Raw genomic sequence first — 15,758 nt, 5'->3', positions numbered from 1 at the left:
TACATTCCTCATGCAATGCGATTTCCTATAGAAGGTTACCTATAATGTTGCAGGCGACCAACCATCGGTTGCCCACAACCTGACCTTAGCTACTTCATCATGTACCTAGCAGATACAAATAGAAAATGGGATGTGTAAACATCAAGCAAAATGCTAGATGAATGCATTTTGCTCATATAATACGTATTTTAAATATTTCAGGCAACAATGTATAAGACCTGCACAAAAAATTGTGGAAAGGGTGTTCATTGATGACAATGTCAAATAATGTTTGTTCTATGATGTAGTCAAAGGACATATGGACATCAATCAGTGTCTGCAGGCTCCTTGGAGGAAGTCCTTGAATTTTCAGTCCTCCTGGAAAGTCCTTGAAAAGGCCTTAAAATCGAAATTGAGTCCTGGAAAATTGTGGAAAATTGATAAGCAACCAGGATTTTCAAACGGATGAAATGATCGGTCATGATATCAAAATAATAATAGAGAAAATGATGTGTAAGAATGATTTATCGTAAAAATGATACCTTGTCAATGGCATTTTGGACCCAAGAAAGTTGAAGATTTGCTGAAACAGTCCTTTCAATTCCTTGAATTTTAAATGACTTTTGAATTTATTGACCATGAATTCAATACCAGATTATTTTTGTAATATGGTATTTCAAGGACCTGAGAATGATGAAAAAGTCGCCTCCCATCAAGTTCAACAAGCTGAACTGTTCAATGTAGTGTTCCTTACAGTTTTCAATCAGAATGAACTTCTCCAATTTCAATATTCAAGTGTATCATCGAAGGAAATATTACTGTGTTTGATGCAATGCTGCTACAAAATCTACCCTTCATTAGACATGAGGAATTGTTTTCTGAGATAAACAGGTACACTCTGTGGGAAAGAAATCTGATTTAATCTGTAGCCCATAATGCTAATTAATTAGACTGTTGTTGTTCATATTAATATCATATTATTTTCCAGATGTAAATGAATGTTTGGAAGAGGCTGATATTTGTGACAATGGATTCTGTCAGAATAATCCTGGGAGTTTCACCTGCAGATGTTACCCTGGCTTTGAACTCGCCCCCAATGGACGATACTGTAAAGGTATAGTATGACGACTTTCATACGTTTGACTTTGTTTTTTGCAGTTTCATAATCAGTTGTCACTTAATAGGATGTGATGCGTACAGAGCGTATCTCGCCCAGCAAGACAAGGTATAAACTTTACCTGATGTCATGCCAACAAATTAGGTACACAAGTGTACTGAGCTGTATCTTGATCATCTCAGAAGTGTGGTCTGTATTCTAGTCTTCATTCCACTTTCAGTTTTCCTTGCATTATTCTGGTTCACAATTTCTATTCACAAGTGAGTGAGAGTGTGAGTTTTTTGAACTTTAAGCTGCAGTATACATAAATGTACTCGTAACAGAGGAATGTAAATTTTCTGTCAATGTGTCAGATGAGGTAGCTGTAGTATGTTGTTTTACATGTGATTTACCTTTTTAAGACTCTGTATGCAAAGGGTGTTAAGTCACAATAATGAGCAATTATGTTGTAGGATTCTTTCAAAAAACCCATTAATCATTCATTTAATGGTGACATGATATGCAAACAAAAGGCTATTTCTTTCTCATTCAAATCAAATGATTACGCCAATTTCACTTTGTAGAATAAAAGTTCCAGCCATATGCTCATACATGGCTCTGTTAAGCGTACAATTTTACTACAGCCAGGTCGTGAGTTACAACAATATCTTATTCAGATAACTAGAAATCAAAGATGTGACAAATCCATCCCATAACAGTCATTTAGGCCGACATTGTACAGACAAAACGTTCAAATGTCAATATTTCTGCCATGCATGTTGTTGGACAAGCAGAAGTGCATCCTCCATTTCACTGCCACCGGTCTCAAAGTCAGGACATATATGTCAAAATGTGACCTTGTGTTACTCTGGCTCTTTATTGGGCGCCAGCGACTGATGTATATTGCAAGCATAAGTCTCGTTCATCTCTTCCCTGGTGGAGCTCAATGACAGCAGTGTCCAGGTACTGGTAAACAGAGTTTATGTTTTGCTTATAGAACTAGGCAAGCATATGAAAAAAGCTGGCTGGTAATGTTCAAATTCTGCTTGCAGAGTAGTGTGTGCAAATAAAGTTCTTCTGGATATTGTGATGTATCAAGTTTGCAGTCATTAATTTTTATGCTAAACTGGCATTCTCTTTCTGTAACACTTTAAACATCCCATATTAGTGCCAGTGGTCTATGTCTGATCCTGTAATTATGTGCAGGGACAGCAAAATTTGAGAAACAAAGGATGAGTTATTGATGCCAATCTCAGAATCAAATATTTCATGACCATTTCCGACTTTGAACATGAAGTCCAAAGATTTGCTCCTGTCATCATTGACTTTCCACTGAGGAATCCAAAGCAATGAAGGCATGCACAGCACTGGCCTGAACCATATCATATATTTGAAAGTTTTCTATTATGTGCCTATACTCCCTGGTTTAGATCACACAAATGCCAGTGACAAACATTGAATCTATACAACGGAAAATTCTTTTTAGCTTGGCAAACTCTTCTGAAAGCACCATCGCTTTCTGTTGATTTCTCATTTCCCTTGCATAATTGCAAGGTCAAATGTTGACCTTTAGAGCTGAAATAACATGCTTAAAGATGTTACAAATGGAAATGTAACTTGAAATATCACTAAAGTTATAGAGAAGTGGGTTTGAATTCAAGTAATAATGATTCACCCATAATTAATGAAAAAGTGGTGCAGAATTCACTTTAGTGCCATGATCAGGTAGTGCAAAACTTATTTTGATTTGCTGTGCTAAACTGCCAATCTTTACAGAAAACACCAAATTGAAAGCTATGAATATCTGTAGTGAGGTCTACATCTCACAAAGTAATTCCATCGGATCCTATCTCTGACAAGAGAGGAGATCAGAATGGTAGTTACCACACTTGTACAAGTTAAGACGCAAAGTTTAGTTCTTTAATATGTAATTTCATACTACTAGCATACATGATTGGCATGAACTGAAATTCTAAAAACTGAATTGTTATCACTCAATATGGAAGTATAGTGATTCATTTGTTAATTAATGGTGGTGAGCTGAGCTAAACCACCTGTGGATCTTTTCTCATTTTTTTTAACACTAGTATGTCAGGGAGGGGGAAACATCATTGAATGTGTATTTGTTTCAGATTTTAAAGTCTTAATGCCTTAGTAGGAACACTAAAGCAAGTGCATTGTGCCAGCACTGCATATATCACTCTCCACAGTGCCCTGTAATTTGTAATGTTATCCTTGGTATTTTCAGTTTCAAGATCAGACCAAATCCTGTTTTTACATGGTGGTGATGTAGGTTGTTTTCATAGTGAGATTTTTCGTCCACATTTTACATTTTCCACAAACTCACCACTATTAACATCTGCTAGACCAGTATTTTGGCTTTCACAATCACTGATTATGGAGAGAATGTCTGCCTTCATGAAAATCTTTGGCCCTATCCAATCTTCCTTATAGGAAACCAAGGTTGAGAGATGCATAGTAGTACCCACTCAAGACTCTCCTGGGGGTATTTACATTGAGTCTCAGCCCTCATGTTTTGTCATAGTTGCCTTATTATGCATGAGAACAGCACCAGTCACTGACATTCTACCTTATAAACACACATACAAAGCAAGTTGGTCCCGTGTTTTCCAGCACAAATACAATAGATGATGAGGTTCCCCATTGATGTATCAGCAAATGAATAGCATTCCTTGTGACAATGTAGTAGACAGACATTCAACTTGTAGAGTTTGAATCCAATCCCTTAAAAAATACATAGGAATATCAAAAAAATTTGTCGACGTTTTAAATGATTGAGTTTTACAGTTTGACAATATGAATGTGTAAAATTGTACTACGAAATATCAATTTTGATATAATACTGTGGTGTAGCCACACATTATTTTCCTCTAACAAGTGTGTTTTTGCAAAAAAGGGATATGTACAACAGATTATCCATGATTCGCAGTATGACCATTATCTTTAGGCTATTTTCATAACCAAGAATTTCAGGTCAATGTAACATAGATGTCTTTATTAGAATGCTGGCTATCAAGTGTAAAATGATGAAACAGTTATATTCAGTTGATGATGGTATGCAGGAAAACTGCATTCTTTTGGTTTGCCGGGCCATTCATGTTGTTGATAGTTAGCCTTGTTTTTCTCCTTGCTGGAATGCAATGAATGCCAGTCAGAAGTATTTCCTATTCTGCTATTTTACCTTTAATTGTAGCACACTGAAACAAAAGCATTCCCAGACTTGCACGCCGTGGCATGAACTCTTTGATTGAAAAAATAATAAGCACCAGTCTGCTGCTACAAGTCCTGTAGCTTCAAGCCCAATGGCTATGCCCCATTTACATTTAGCCAGTGATGTGTGAAGTTGAAAGTCTATAGCCTTTCCTGTTCTGTTTGAAATCAACTTGAGTCATTATTACAGATAATCACAATAGAGAACTTAGGTAAATAATCTCAAAATACAATAGATTTGATTAAGGCCCCCAAGTCATTAACTCTAAAGGTCTAGCTGCACGGTGCCAATTTTTGTTGTGTATCTGGATGTACTTGAAAAACTGTTGTTTTCAGGAATGGAATTCACTTGTTTAAGTAACAGCTACACCTCTTTAAAAAATCAAATAGTAGTAAATAGTTTTGCTTTGTTTTCTACAAACTGAAGTCTGACCTTTGTAAAGAAGTAGATCATGGCATGAGAGTGCTAAAATATGTGCTTCTTTGTGGATTCACAACAATAGTTGCTCGCTTTATATAACAGAATGGCTAAATAAGTTATATTTTAAAAAAGTAAAATAATGAACAAACGTAAAGAAACTTAAACATTAGTCTGACTGTGATGTTCTTTTAATTTTTGCTTTGCAGAGGCCAGAAAGGGTACTTGCTTCTCTGTTACCGAAGAAGGCTGTGTTGATCCATCTTTGATGATGGTGACAAAATCCTCTTGTTGCTGTTCCATGGTGTCAATGGATAAACCCATGGGATGGGGCAGCCCTTGCTCAAGGTGTCCATCAGAGCAATCTGTGGAGTTTAATCAGCTGTGCAGATTTGGTAATGGCAAAGATGCAGATGGCAAAGGTAAGCTTTGATCTTTCTTCTCTTTGCTGGTCAAAAATTCAGGATCATTCGTTCATACCCTTTGCCTTTCATTATACAACATTTGTGCAAAAGTGACTCTATTCCAGTAGCCAAGTTGTTTTGTCGATGTGGAGTTGAAAGGCAGCTCAGACTTCTGAGGCATTTGCAGTCATCCAAGGAACTTTGTTTTGTCACAAATAAAATTTCACTCCACTAGTAAAGGAATGTCATGTATTTATTTCAAGTCATTGCAATGTAAATGTGTCATTGAACACAGTCACAAATGATGTGAATAGATATTAGTAATGCAGTAGGCTTCGAATGCTCATGCAAATAACAAATGTGAAATGCTTTACATTGATTCTATGTTGCAGCTTGCTAGCATTTCTAGTGTCCCCAGTCAGTAATTTCAGGATGTGAAAGTTTGTTGTGTGTGTGTGATTGAGCAGTCCTGCTAAAGTCTTGAATGTTGTTAAGCATTTCTTCCATAGTTTAGTTCTGCTGCACCAACATGAGCTGATGACAATGTCTGTGTGCCTGTCTGCCTGTATTTTTGTTGTTCTATGTGTTTGTATATCTGTCTAAAGTTCTGCTGATGGATTTTAGTGAAAGTTTTTCACAAATCCATATTAATTAAGAGCTTGAATTTGAGTTTTTGAGCAAGTGACTTTAGCCTTATTGCACAAGTGGATTTGAGCAAGTGCAATATTTCTATAATGATAGGATTATAATTATTTGAACTGGTGAGAAATTTCATGGTTAAAAATTGATTTGAACTATTGGAAGAGCAAATAGATAAGGAATATTTTCAGTACATTATACCCTTTATACTCAAAAGAGCAAAAGTTTGGTATATGTTTGTGATATTTGTCAGAAATTCAGCCATGTTCTTTTCTTGCCTAGAATATGATTAAGTAACTACCATACCCCAAAAGAGAATTGATTTTGTTCTTTTCATGTTTTTGTTTTTCATTTGCTTAAAAATTATGCATGCAGTAGTCGCCGGCATGCTCAATACCCAAGTCTTGTAAACAGTGGCTTATAATAGGCCTTGCTTGCTCACTGCAAATGGCTATGCATTAGCAGCTGTCGCAAAGAAGCTGGTATGATGATGCATACAACAGCTGGAAATTCTCTGTTTGCTTCGTCTTGAAAAGTAAAAATCAGTGCGGCAACTGTACTTTCTGATATTTCCAATTAAGTTCTAAATGTATTATTTTTTTCAGAAATACCATGTACTTCTTATGCCACGGGATTTAATAGTAGGAGATTTCAAATACCAAGTACAAAGGTTGTGAAGTCTTACAATTTACATCCCTATTGATTGCAATATTTAGGTATTTTTATTTTCTGACCCTTTCCCCTAAAAGACCAAATCAAACTCTGTCGTAAGAAAACATATCATTAGAAGTTTCTAAATAAAGACGTAGGAGGAAAAAATGAATTGCAAGTGTGTTTTATTCTTACCCCCCAAGTGGTCCCTCCTCTTTGGTTGATGGTGAGGCAGCAGCCAGTGATTATCATCCACCCAGTATCAGTATCCATGTCTTAACCACACAGCAATAGAATTGCCCTTTCATATTGTTCATGACTGTACAGAACCTCAGTGTCAATTAACTGTGACATCATTACAGTAGGTGTTCACTTGTACAATCTCTTTGATGAGGTCAGCGATTTTCAACAGCTTTGCATTTCATAATTTTGATTGACATATGATTTCTTCCCTTTGCATTTCATAATTTGATTGACATATGATTATTTCCCTTTCCAGTCAATACCAAAATTGCTGTGGACTGTACCATTTTACCAAGCCATTTGTTTAAAAGTTAGTCACAGTTTCATCCCCAACATCAGGCACACCATTTAACCCTGGCAAAACTAAAAATTAAGTGATAGTAAAACCATATTGCATTCACTATAATAGTGTGGTCCAGAAAAAAGTTAAAACTTTTATTCTGAACAGACAAGTGATGTGTTGTGTAAATATAAATTGAATAAGAATGTTTATCATTAAAGGGTATGAAATGAAAATGAAAATCTCATTCATTGTTACATCTTTGTATGACATAAAAAAATGATTTTGAAAATAATGTGACTGATAAGGCAATTTATCAAGATTGACTTGACCTGAGTACAAAATTTGATAAAAGTAGACAAAACACAGACTAGGGCATCTATGGTTGGCAAATTAAAATCTAGTTGGCATATTTCACACCTCTGTAAGGAAAGTGCATGGTCTCAAAAAATGCCATGATATCTGATTTTTTTCCTGAAATGTTCAAATTTTGACTTTAATTAGTTCTTAGAGCATGTAGTCTGTCCAAGTAGATGCAGTTGTCAATTATTGTTCTGTTCATAAGCTGGCCATCCTGTACAATATATATTGGTACATCTTATACTTTGTACATTGTTCTACCATTTTATAAATGTGAGTGTTGTGTGTATCTTGTGTGTGTGTGTGTGTGTGTGTGTGTGTGTGTGTGTGTGTGTGTGTGTGTGTGTGTGTGTGTGTGTGTTGTTATGTAGGTCATTTACCCCACACTCATCATGACCTGAGTTCAATTAGTCTAGAACATTCTCAAGGTCACTGCCCTTAATGACCTCACAACCTTGAATTCAATTAGTCATGTTTGGAATGTTCTGGAAAGTTGATTAGTTGTGTAAAGAGATAATTTTAGAACAGTAATTAGCATGTCAATAAAAGTTCTAGATTGTTCTTATATGCCTTTATAAAAGGGACGTGCACAGCTTCCAGTCAGACTTTTGGGATCGTGTCTCTTGTGTGTTACTAAACTCCAGCAGTAGTCATTCTCAAGACTTTTCAAGACCTTCACTGCCAACGCTGGATTTACACTGTGGACTTTGTGCAACTGCAAGCCTGCAAGCCAAAGGACTGTTCATTCGTCCGACAGACTGTTACAACTCTGAGACTGGAGCTTTGCCGTCCCAGCTGAGATAAGTAGTCTGTACACTTTTAAAGCTTGTACTCTGTCCCTGACTTAGCAATTAGTTTTGTTTTCGTAATAAATTTTGTTTAAACGTTAACTGCTGAGTTCACCCTTTTGTTCGTTTTCTCTGCACGTAACAAAATTGGGGGCTCGTCCGGGATACGAATATTTTGAGCCGTTTGACAACATTTTGACAGCTTTTCAAAACTACTATATACTGTGAACTCAGCGAAATTTAATCATGGCGGAATTTAAGCCAGACGAATTTATGGATGACCTTGATCAGGACACATTTAATTCCCTCAGAAAAGACAACCTCATAGCACTGGCAAATTTCCTTAAAGTAGATGTCAAAAGATCTATGCGCAAGCGAGAAATACAGTTCAAGATTGCAAAACATTTAGTTAATTCTGGCCATTTTGAGGAGTCTGCCTTAAAAGATTATGAGCCTAAGTCTTCCTCTGAACTCAGAAAATTAGAATTAGAATTGCAGACAAATTTGGAGATTAAGAAACTAGAATTACAAATGGAAGAAAGACAGAAAGAAAAGAATTACAAATGGAAAAAGAGAGACAGGCATTAGAAAAAGAAAAAATACGAATGCAGTTAGAAATGGAAGAAAGACAGAAAGAAAAAGAAAGGCAGGAAAGATTAGAAATGGAAGAAAGACAGAGAGAAAAAGAATTGCGATTAGAAGAACAGCGATTACAGGTAGAAATAAAACGTTTAGAGCTTGGACAGTCAGGAAAATTCTTCCCTTCAGACAAGTTTGACATCACTAAGCATTTCAGGTTAGTTCCCCCTTTCCAAGAAAAGGATGTTGATAAATATTTCCTTCATTTTGAGAAAATTGCTCAGAGTCTGAATTGGCCTAAGGAGTCCTGGTCTATGCTTTTGCAGAGTGCTTTGGTGGGTAAAGCCAGAGAAATTTACATTCAGTTGTCAGTAGAGCAGGCTTCAAATTATGATTCTGTGAAGGAATTAATTCTCAAGGGCTATGAGTTGGTGCCTGAAGCTTACCGTCAGAAATTTAGGGATTGTGAGAAGGTGAAGGATCAAACTTATGTTGAATTTGCTCGAACAAAAGAACAACTGTTTGATCGTTGGTGTTCTTCGGAAAAGGTCAGTCAGAATTATGACAAATTACGACAACTTGTTTTGATTGAGGAATTTAAAAGGTGCATCCGGAGTGACATCAAGACGTTTATCAATGAACAAAAGGCAGATACATTGGAGGTTGCTGCACGTTTGGCCGATGATTATTCATTGACCCACAAATCTTCATTTCTCAGCAAACCATCCCAGTCCTTTTCATACAGAAACAATGCAGGTAAATTTAACTCCTCCTTTTCATCCAAGAATTTCTCAAAGGAGAGTAGGAAATCAAATGACAGCAGTTCACACAATTCAAGTAACACTTCCACATCATCAGACCCAAGTCTCAATCTCCTTCTGACAGACAGTTCGGTACACTTTCTTGTAAGTATTGTAAGAAAGACGGCCATTTAATGTCAGAGTGTTTCAAATTGAAAAGAAAACGTGAAGGTCAAAGTGGTCAAAGTGGATCTAAGCCCACCGGCTTTATTTCTTCATCAACTCAATTAGAGTCTAATAATGTGTGTAACACATTTTCTGAGGTTAAATCCCTCTCAACCCCAATTAATGAGGTCAAGGTCAATTCTTCTCAAGATAGCATTATGGGTATTTTCGAACCATTTATTCATGATGGTTTTATATCACTTTCTAGTGATTTCTCTTCCGCTACCCCTGTCAAAATTTTAAGAGATACCGGGGCTTCCCAGTCTCTTTTGTTGGCAGATACCCTGCCGTTTTCTGAAAAGTCATTTTCAGGTTCTAAAGTTCTTATTAAGGGGGTAGATTGTAATGACTACATTCCTGTTCCTCTCCATAATGTCTATTTGTCTTCGGACTTTGTTTCTGGACCTGTGGCTTTAGGTATTAGGCCTTTTTTGCCTTTTGAAGGGATTCACCTTCTTCTTGGAAACGACCTTGCTGGGGACAAGGTCATTACTAATCCACTTGTGACTGATAATCCTACTTTAGATCAGGATCCAGAGCCAATTGAACAAGAGATACCCGATTTATTTCCTTCATGTGCCATTACTCGGGCCATGTCAAAGAAAACTTCCGAGAATCAAAATTCTCTCAAAAATAATGTCACAGATGTTGACTTAAATGACACCTTTCTCAGTCAGGTGTTTGACACGGATCATTCCGTTATCCCTCGTGGATTTGAAACTTCCAGTAAAACTTCTGCTGACCAAAGTCAGACATTTTCTAGATCAAATCTCATTGCAGAACAACACAAAGACCCAGATATTTTGTCTTTGTTTGACAGGGTAGATGATGAAGGTAAAACTTCAGATAGCTCTGTTTCCTATTATACAAAATCTGGTATTCTCATGCGTAAATGGAGACCTCCAGATGTTTTGGTTGATGACGATTGGGCTATAAAACATCAAATTGTGGTTCCAAAGCCCTATCGTGCTGAAATATTGCGCCTGGCCCATGAAACGCCCTGGGCTGGTCATTTGGGAGTAAGGAAAACTTATCACAAAATTCTCAGTCACTTTTATTGGCCTAATCTCAGGCAGGATGTAGCACATTTCTGTAAAACTTGTCACACATGTCAAATGGTAGGAAAGCCAAATCAGACCATTCCAAAGGCCCCTTTACAACCAATTCCTGCATTTCAAGAACCATTTAGTAGGATTCTAATAGACTGTGTTGGCCCCTACCAAAAACAAGATCAGGAAATGAGTACATGTTGACAATTATGTGTACATCAACTCGGTTCCCAGAAGCCATACCACTGAGAAATATAAAGACAAAGACTATAGTGAGAGCTTTAGTCAAATTTTTCACTTTATTTGGCCTCCCTAAATGTGTCCAGTCCGATCAAGGCTCCAACTTTATGTCTGGTATTTTTCAACAAGTAATGGATCAGCTAGGCATTAAACAGTATAGGTCATCCGCCTATCATCCAGAAAGTCAGGGTGCTCTTGAGCGATTTCATCAAACTTTGAAAAACATGATTAGGACCTACTGTTTTGACACAGAGAAGCAGTGGGATGAAGGAATTCATTTTCTGCTCTTTGCTGTTAGAGAGTCAATTCAAGAGTCTCTTGGTTTTAGCCCATTTGAGCTTGTATTTGGACATACAGTCCGTGGCCCACTTAAGCTCGTTAAAGAGAAATTCCTGTCTGACGACGATGATTGTCTGAATATTTTGCAATATGTGTCAGATTTTCGTACAAGACTCTCTAAAGCATGTGAATTAGCCAGAGAAAATCTTGAGTCATCTCAGCAGTCAATGAAAACCAAATACGATAAAAACACCTCAAAACGGAAGTTTGAACCAGGTCAAAAAGTTCTTGTTCTGCTTCCGGTTCCTGGCAAACCACTCCATGCTCGTTACTTTGGGCCATATCTAATTGATAAGAAATTGAGTGATTTAAATTACATCATAATAACACCTGACAGGCGAAAACAAAAACAGCTATGTCACATAAATATGCTTAAGCCATATTTGGATAGGGATAATCCTACTAAAACAAAGCCTGTCAGTACAGTCAGTTCTGGCCATTATGAAGATAGTGATACTGAAACTGACTTGAGTGAAAATACTCTAAACTCAAAGCTGGGCTCGGTCAAGCTTCAGAACTCAGAAATCCTGGAGAAGCTGGAGTCTACAAAGTTGGCACACCTCCAGCCAGAACAACAACAACAGGTGAAAGAACTGCTCCATGAATATAAACACCTGTTTCAAGATGTTCCAACGAGGACAAACGTCATCTATCACGACGTTGATGTTGGGGACAGTAAGCCTGTAAAACAACATCCATACAGACTGAATCCAACAAAAGCAAAATATCTCCAGGAAGAAGTCAAATACCTGCTGGACAATGACTTTATTGAACCCAGTAAAAGTAACTGGAGTTCGCCGTGCATACTTGTTCCCAAATCAGATCACAGTTATCGTATGTGCACGGACTTTAGGAAGGTCAACACTTTAACAAAGACAGACACTTTCCCAATCCCGAGGATTGATGACTGCATCAACCGAGTGGGAAAAGCCAAGTATGTGACGAAATTTGACCTACTGAAGGGATTTTGGCAAGTCCCTCTGACGGATCGTGCTCGTGAAATATCCGCCTTTGTTACACCAGACGGATTGTTCCAGTACAAGGTGATGCCATTTGGAATGAAGAACTCTCCGGCAACGTTCCAACGGATGATCAACGACGTCATATCCGGGCTAGACGGGTGTGCAGCCTACGTTGACGACGTCGTCCTGTATAGTGACACCTGGGAGGAACACATCAAGCTCATGCGGAAGTTCTTTGAGAGACTGAGCAAAGCAATGTTGACTGTCAACCTTGCCAAATCTGAGTTTGGTTGGTGGGCAAGGGTAACTTACCTCGGACATACTGTAGGACAGGAAATTTAAAGGCAAAAATCAGAGATTGCTAAGATGGAGTTTAATGTTACAGGAGTTTAATCTTGACATTAGACATATCAAAGGCAGAGACAATTTAATTGCAGACTGTCTCTCTCGTATTTAGAGTTTATTGTTGTTCACTTTCAAGAAATTTTACTTTAGAGTAAAAAAATTTTGAGTACTTAAATCTTTTTCAAGATTACATTTGCAAAAGAAAGATTTTTCTTTAAAAATTTTCTTTTTTTGAAGAGGGGGTGTGTTATGTAGGTCATTTACCCCACACTCATCATGACCTGAGTTCAATTAGTCTAGAACATTCTCAAGGTCACTGCCCTTAATGACCTCACAACCTTGAATTCAATTAGTCATGTTTGGAATGTTCTGGAAAGTTGATTAGTTGTGTAAGAGAGATAATTTTAGAACAGTAATTAGCATGTCAATAAAAGTTCTAGATTGTTCTTATATGCCTTTATAAAAGGGACGTGCACAGCTTCCAGTCAGACTTTTGGGATCGTGTCTCTTGTGTGTTACTAAACTCCAGCAGTAGTCATTCTCAAGACTTTTCAAGACTTTCACTGCCAACGCTGGATTTACACTGTGGACTTTGTGCAACTGCAAGCCTGCAAGCCAAAGGACTGTTCATTCGTCCGACAGACTGTTACAACTCTGAGACTGGAGCTTTGCCGTCCCAGCTGAGATAAGTAGTCTGTACACTTTTAAAGCTTGTACTCTATCCCTGACTTAGCAATTAGTTTTATTTTCGTAATAAATTTTGTTTAAACGTTAACTGCTGAGTTCACCCTTTTGTTCGTTTTCTCTGCACGTAACAGTGTGTGTATGCATGTGTATATATATGTATGTATGTGTGTATGTGTGTGGGTATAGTAGTATAAAGTTGTGTGTTCATTAAATGTTGTTGTCTGTGATGAAAATTACCAGTGTACAGTGATTTTCCATGAATTTGTTTTAGATGTTTATATCATTGTTTTAACATATGTAGCTTTAGACCAAACGTGTATTTAATTTAAAGTATGCATATGATAGGGTAGAGTAATGTAAAACCAGATGCATAAAAGTTTTGGAAGCCAAAGGGGCATATTTTTTGATGTTGTACCCCTATTGATTTGTGCGTGTGCTTATCTAATGCACATGTTATATGTTATTCTATATGTAGGTCTTTGTGATTTATTTGTCATACTTTTAGCAATATTGACTTGATGCAGTTCATGTAACATAAAGTTTGTATACAATGGAACAGTTTGTTTTGAATTCAAAGAGGTGCAATGCCTGATGTTTTTGAAAATCACAAACATTGTCCAAGCATTCTTATCCTATCATCTAGTGTTTATCAATTTTAAGCCTTTATAATACAATATGGTCTTGTTGATTTACAACCTCTACACTTTCATTAAAAATTGCTTAAAAATTTCCCTGGAAAAGGTTTATCACTTTGAATGTTTGAGAGTGCATACTTGATCTGTTTTTCACCCACGTTTTACCACTCATAGGTTCAACCATCATCCATTAAAAACAGTTGGGCATACTTAGAAGGGCAAATACAACCAATTAGAGCTTTCTGATGAAGTTAAAAATAACATTCTCCATTGATCAGCAGTTTTCATTCACTTATATTGTAATTTTTCTCATCATACCTCAGACATCAATGAGTGTGCTCTAAATCCGAACATTTGTTTGAATGGTGTGTGTGAAGACATGAATGGCAACTACAAATGTAGCTGTCACGACGGGTACCAAGTGGATAGTACTGGCAAACAGTGTCTTGGTAAGAATCTTTTCTATTTATTATTGGTGTTCCCGTAGAAATATGAAAGGGAGATTCATAATGTTCTTGGCATATGGTGCTCCTGGCAACTGTGTGAAACCTGATGAAAAACACAAATTCAGTCAAGGTATCAGATCAGTTGTATTGATAGTCAGATAACGTTGACCTCCGATGCTTTCCTACCATCTATTATAGCATGTTTTCAAACTTCATACCATATTGAAGGAGAAAAAAGCCAAAATCATAGCGAAAAAGAATAGTGACTTTTAAATTCGTAATTAGCAATTGAACTGCAGAATGTGAAGTGATAAGGTGTACTACGCAAAGTATGGAGTTAATACAATCACTCAGTAAGTAATAGCATATATTTAAATGAAAGAATTATCACCACACTGTAATAATATTTTGCTTGTATTTTCCCAGATGTCAATGAGTGTGCTGTTAACCGTCTTCTCTGTGCCGATGGCGTTTGTCGTAACTCTCCGGGTAGCTACACCTGTGAATGCTCATCTGGGTACCAGCTGGATCCCTTGACACTTGGCTGCAGTGGTAAGATCCAACTTCAGATGTAACGTGCTGCAGAACATTTCAGAGCAAATCTTCTGATCTTATTCCTTCTCAGGATTTATGTGTAAAGCTGAAATTATGATCTTTGGGTTTGGAAAGTAAATGATATTTTCTGATGTGATATGAGGAGAAGAGATCTTGTATAAGTAGTCTAAGTTTGATGTTGCAAGAATGCTTATTTTGCTTTCATCATCTATTCTTCACAGATGTCAATGAGTGCAATATTGTCCCCTCCCAATGTGTTGATGGTATCTGTATCAACTATGCAGGCGGCTTCCGATGTGAGTGTACTGAACCAGGCACTAAACTGGATTCCACCCAGAGGATCTGTGTTGGTAAGTGTCCAATCCCAAGCTTCAATGAGAGATGTACATTGGTAGCCATCAATAACACAATCCTGATGTCGGCCAGCCAACTCTTGGAGAATATTGATAGATTTGGAAGTGTCCTTACAGAGTAGATAAATAGATGAATTTCTATTTGTGGTGACATCTTGCAGGACTCAGTAAACTTACCAGCTGCTTGCAAATGGATGAAACAATTAGTCCTTGTGTAGTTGTGGTGTCTCTTATTTGACAAAAACTACCAGTGACTTGTTGGCAATACTCAGTGCATTATATGATGTGCAGCTTGTCCCATGTTACCACACATCATTCTGCAAACACCACAGTTACTCCAGATCTCATGAGGTAATCCTGAGGTAAAGAGTGATCTGTTGGTTTGTTACACCAGTCTAGCCTAGGGTGAGCAAATCCACTGGTTCAGGACCCCCTGCATTTTCCTCTGATCAATGATTTGTCATGGCCTGACAGACCACCGAGAGTAACGGTATAACTTAACTGACTTGTAAAA

The 15,758-nt window shown here is 37.3% G+C and overlaps 1 protein-coding gene across 1 annotated transcript in view; it reads left to right on the top strand.

The window, feature by feature from the left end:
- The window catches only part of LOC139122217 (fibrillin-2-like), a 120,102-nt gene that overhangs the window by 32,927 nt on the left and 71,417 nt on the right, over window positions 1-15,758 (top strand). The window contains 5 exon segments of the mRNA XM_070687641.1: window positions 968-1,093; window positions 4,934-5,146; window positions 14,214-14,339; window positions 14,763-14,888; window positions 15,113-15,241. Coding sequence (XP_070543742.1) covers window positions 968-1,093; window positions 4,934-5,146; window positions 14,214-14,339; window positions 14,763-14,888; window positions 15,113-15,241 — 720 coding nt within the window.

Source organism: Ptychodera flava, chromosome 21 (assembly GCF_041260155.1).
Source record: "Ptychodera flava strain L36383 chromosome 21, AS_Pfla_20210202, whole genome shotgun sequence".
Lineage (NCBI taxonomy): Eukaryota > Metazoa > Hemichordata > Enteropneusta > Ptychoderidae > Ptychodera > Ptychodera flava.
Note: the sequence above shows the minus strand (reverse complement) of the source record. Positions and strands in the feature narration are given on the sequence as shown.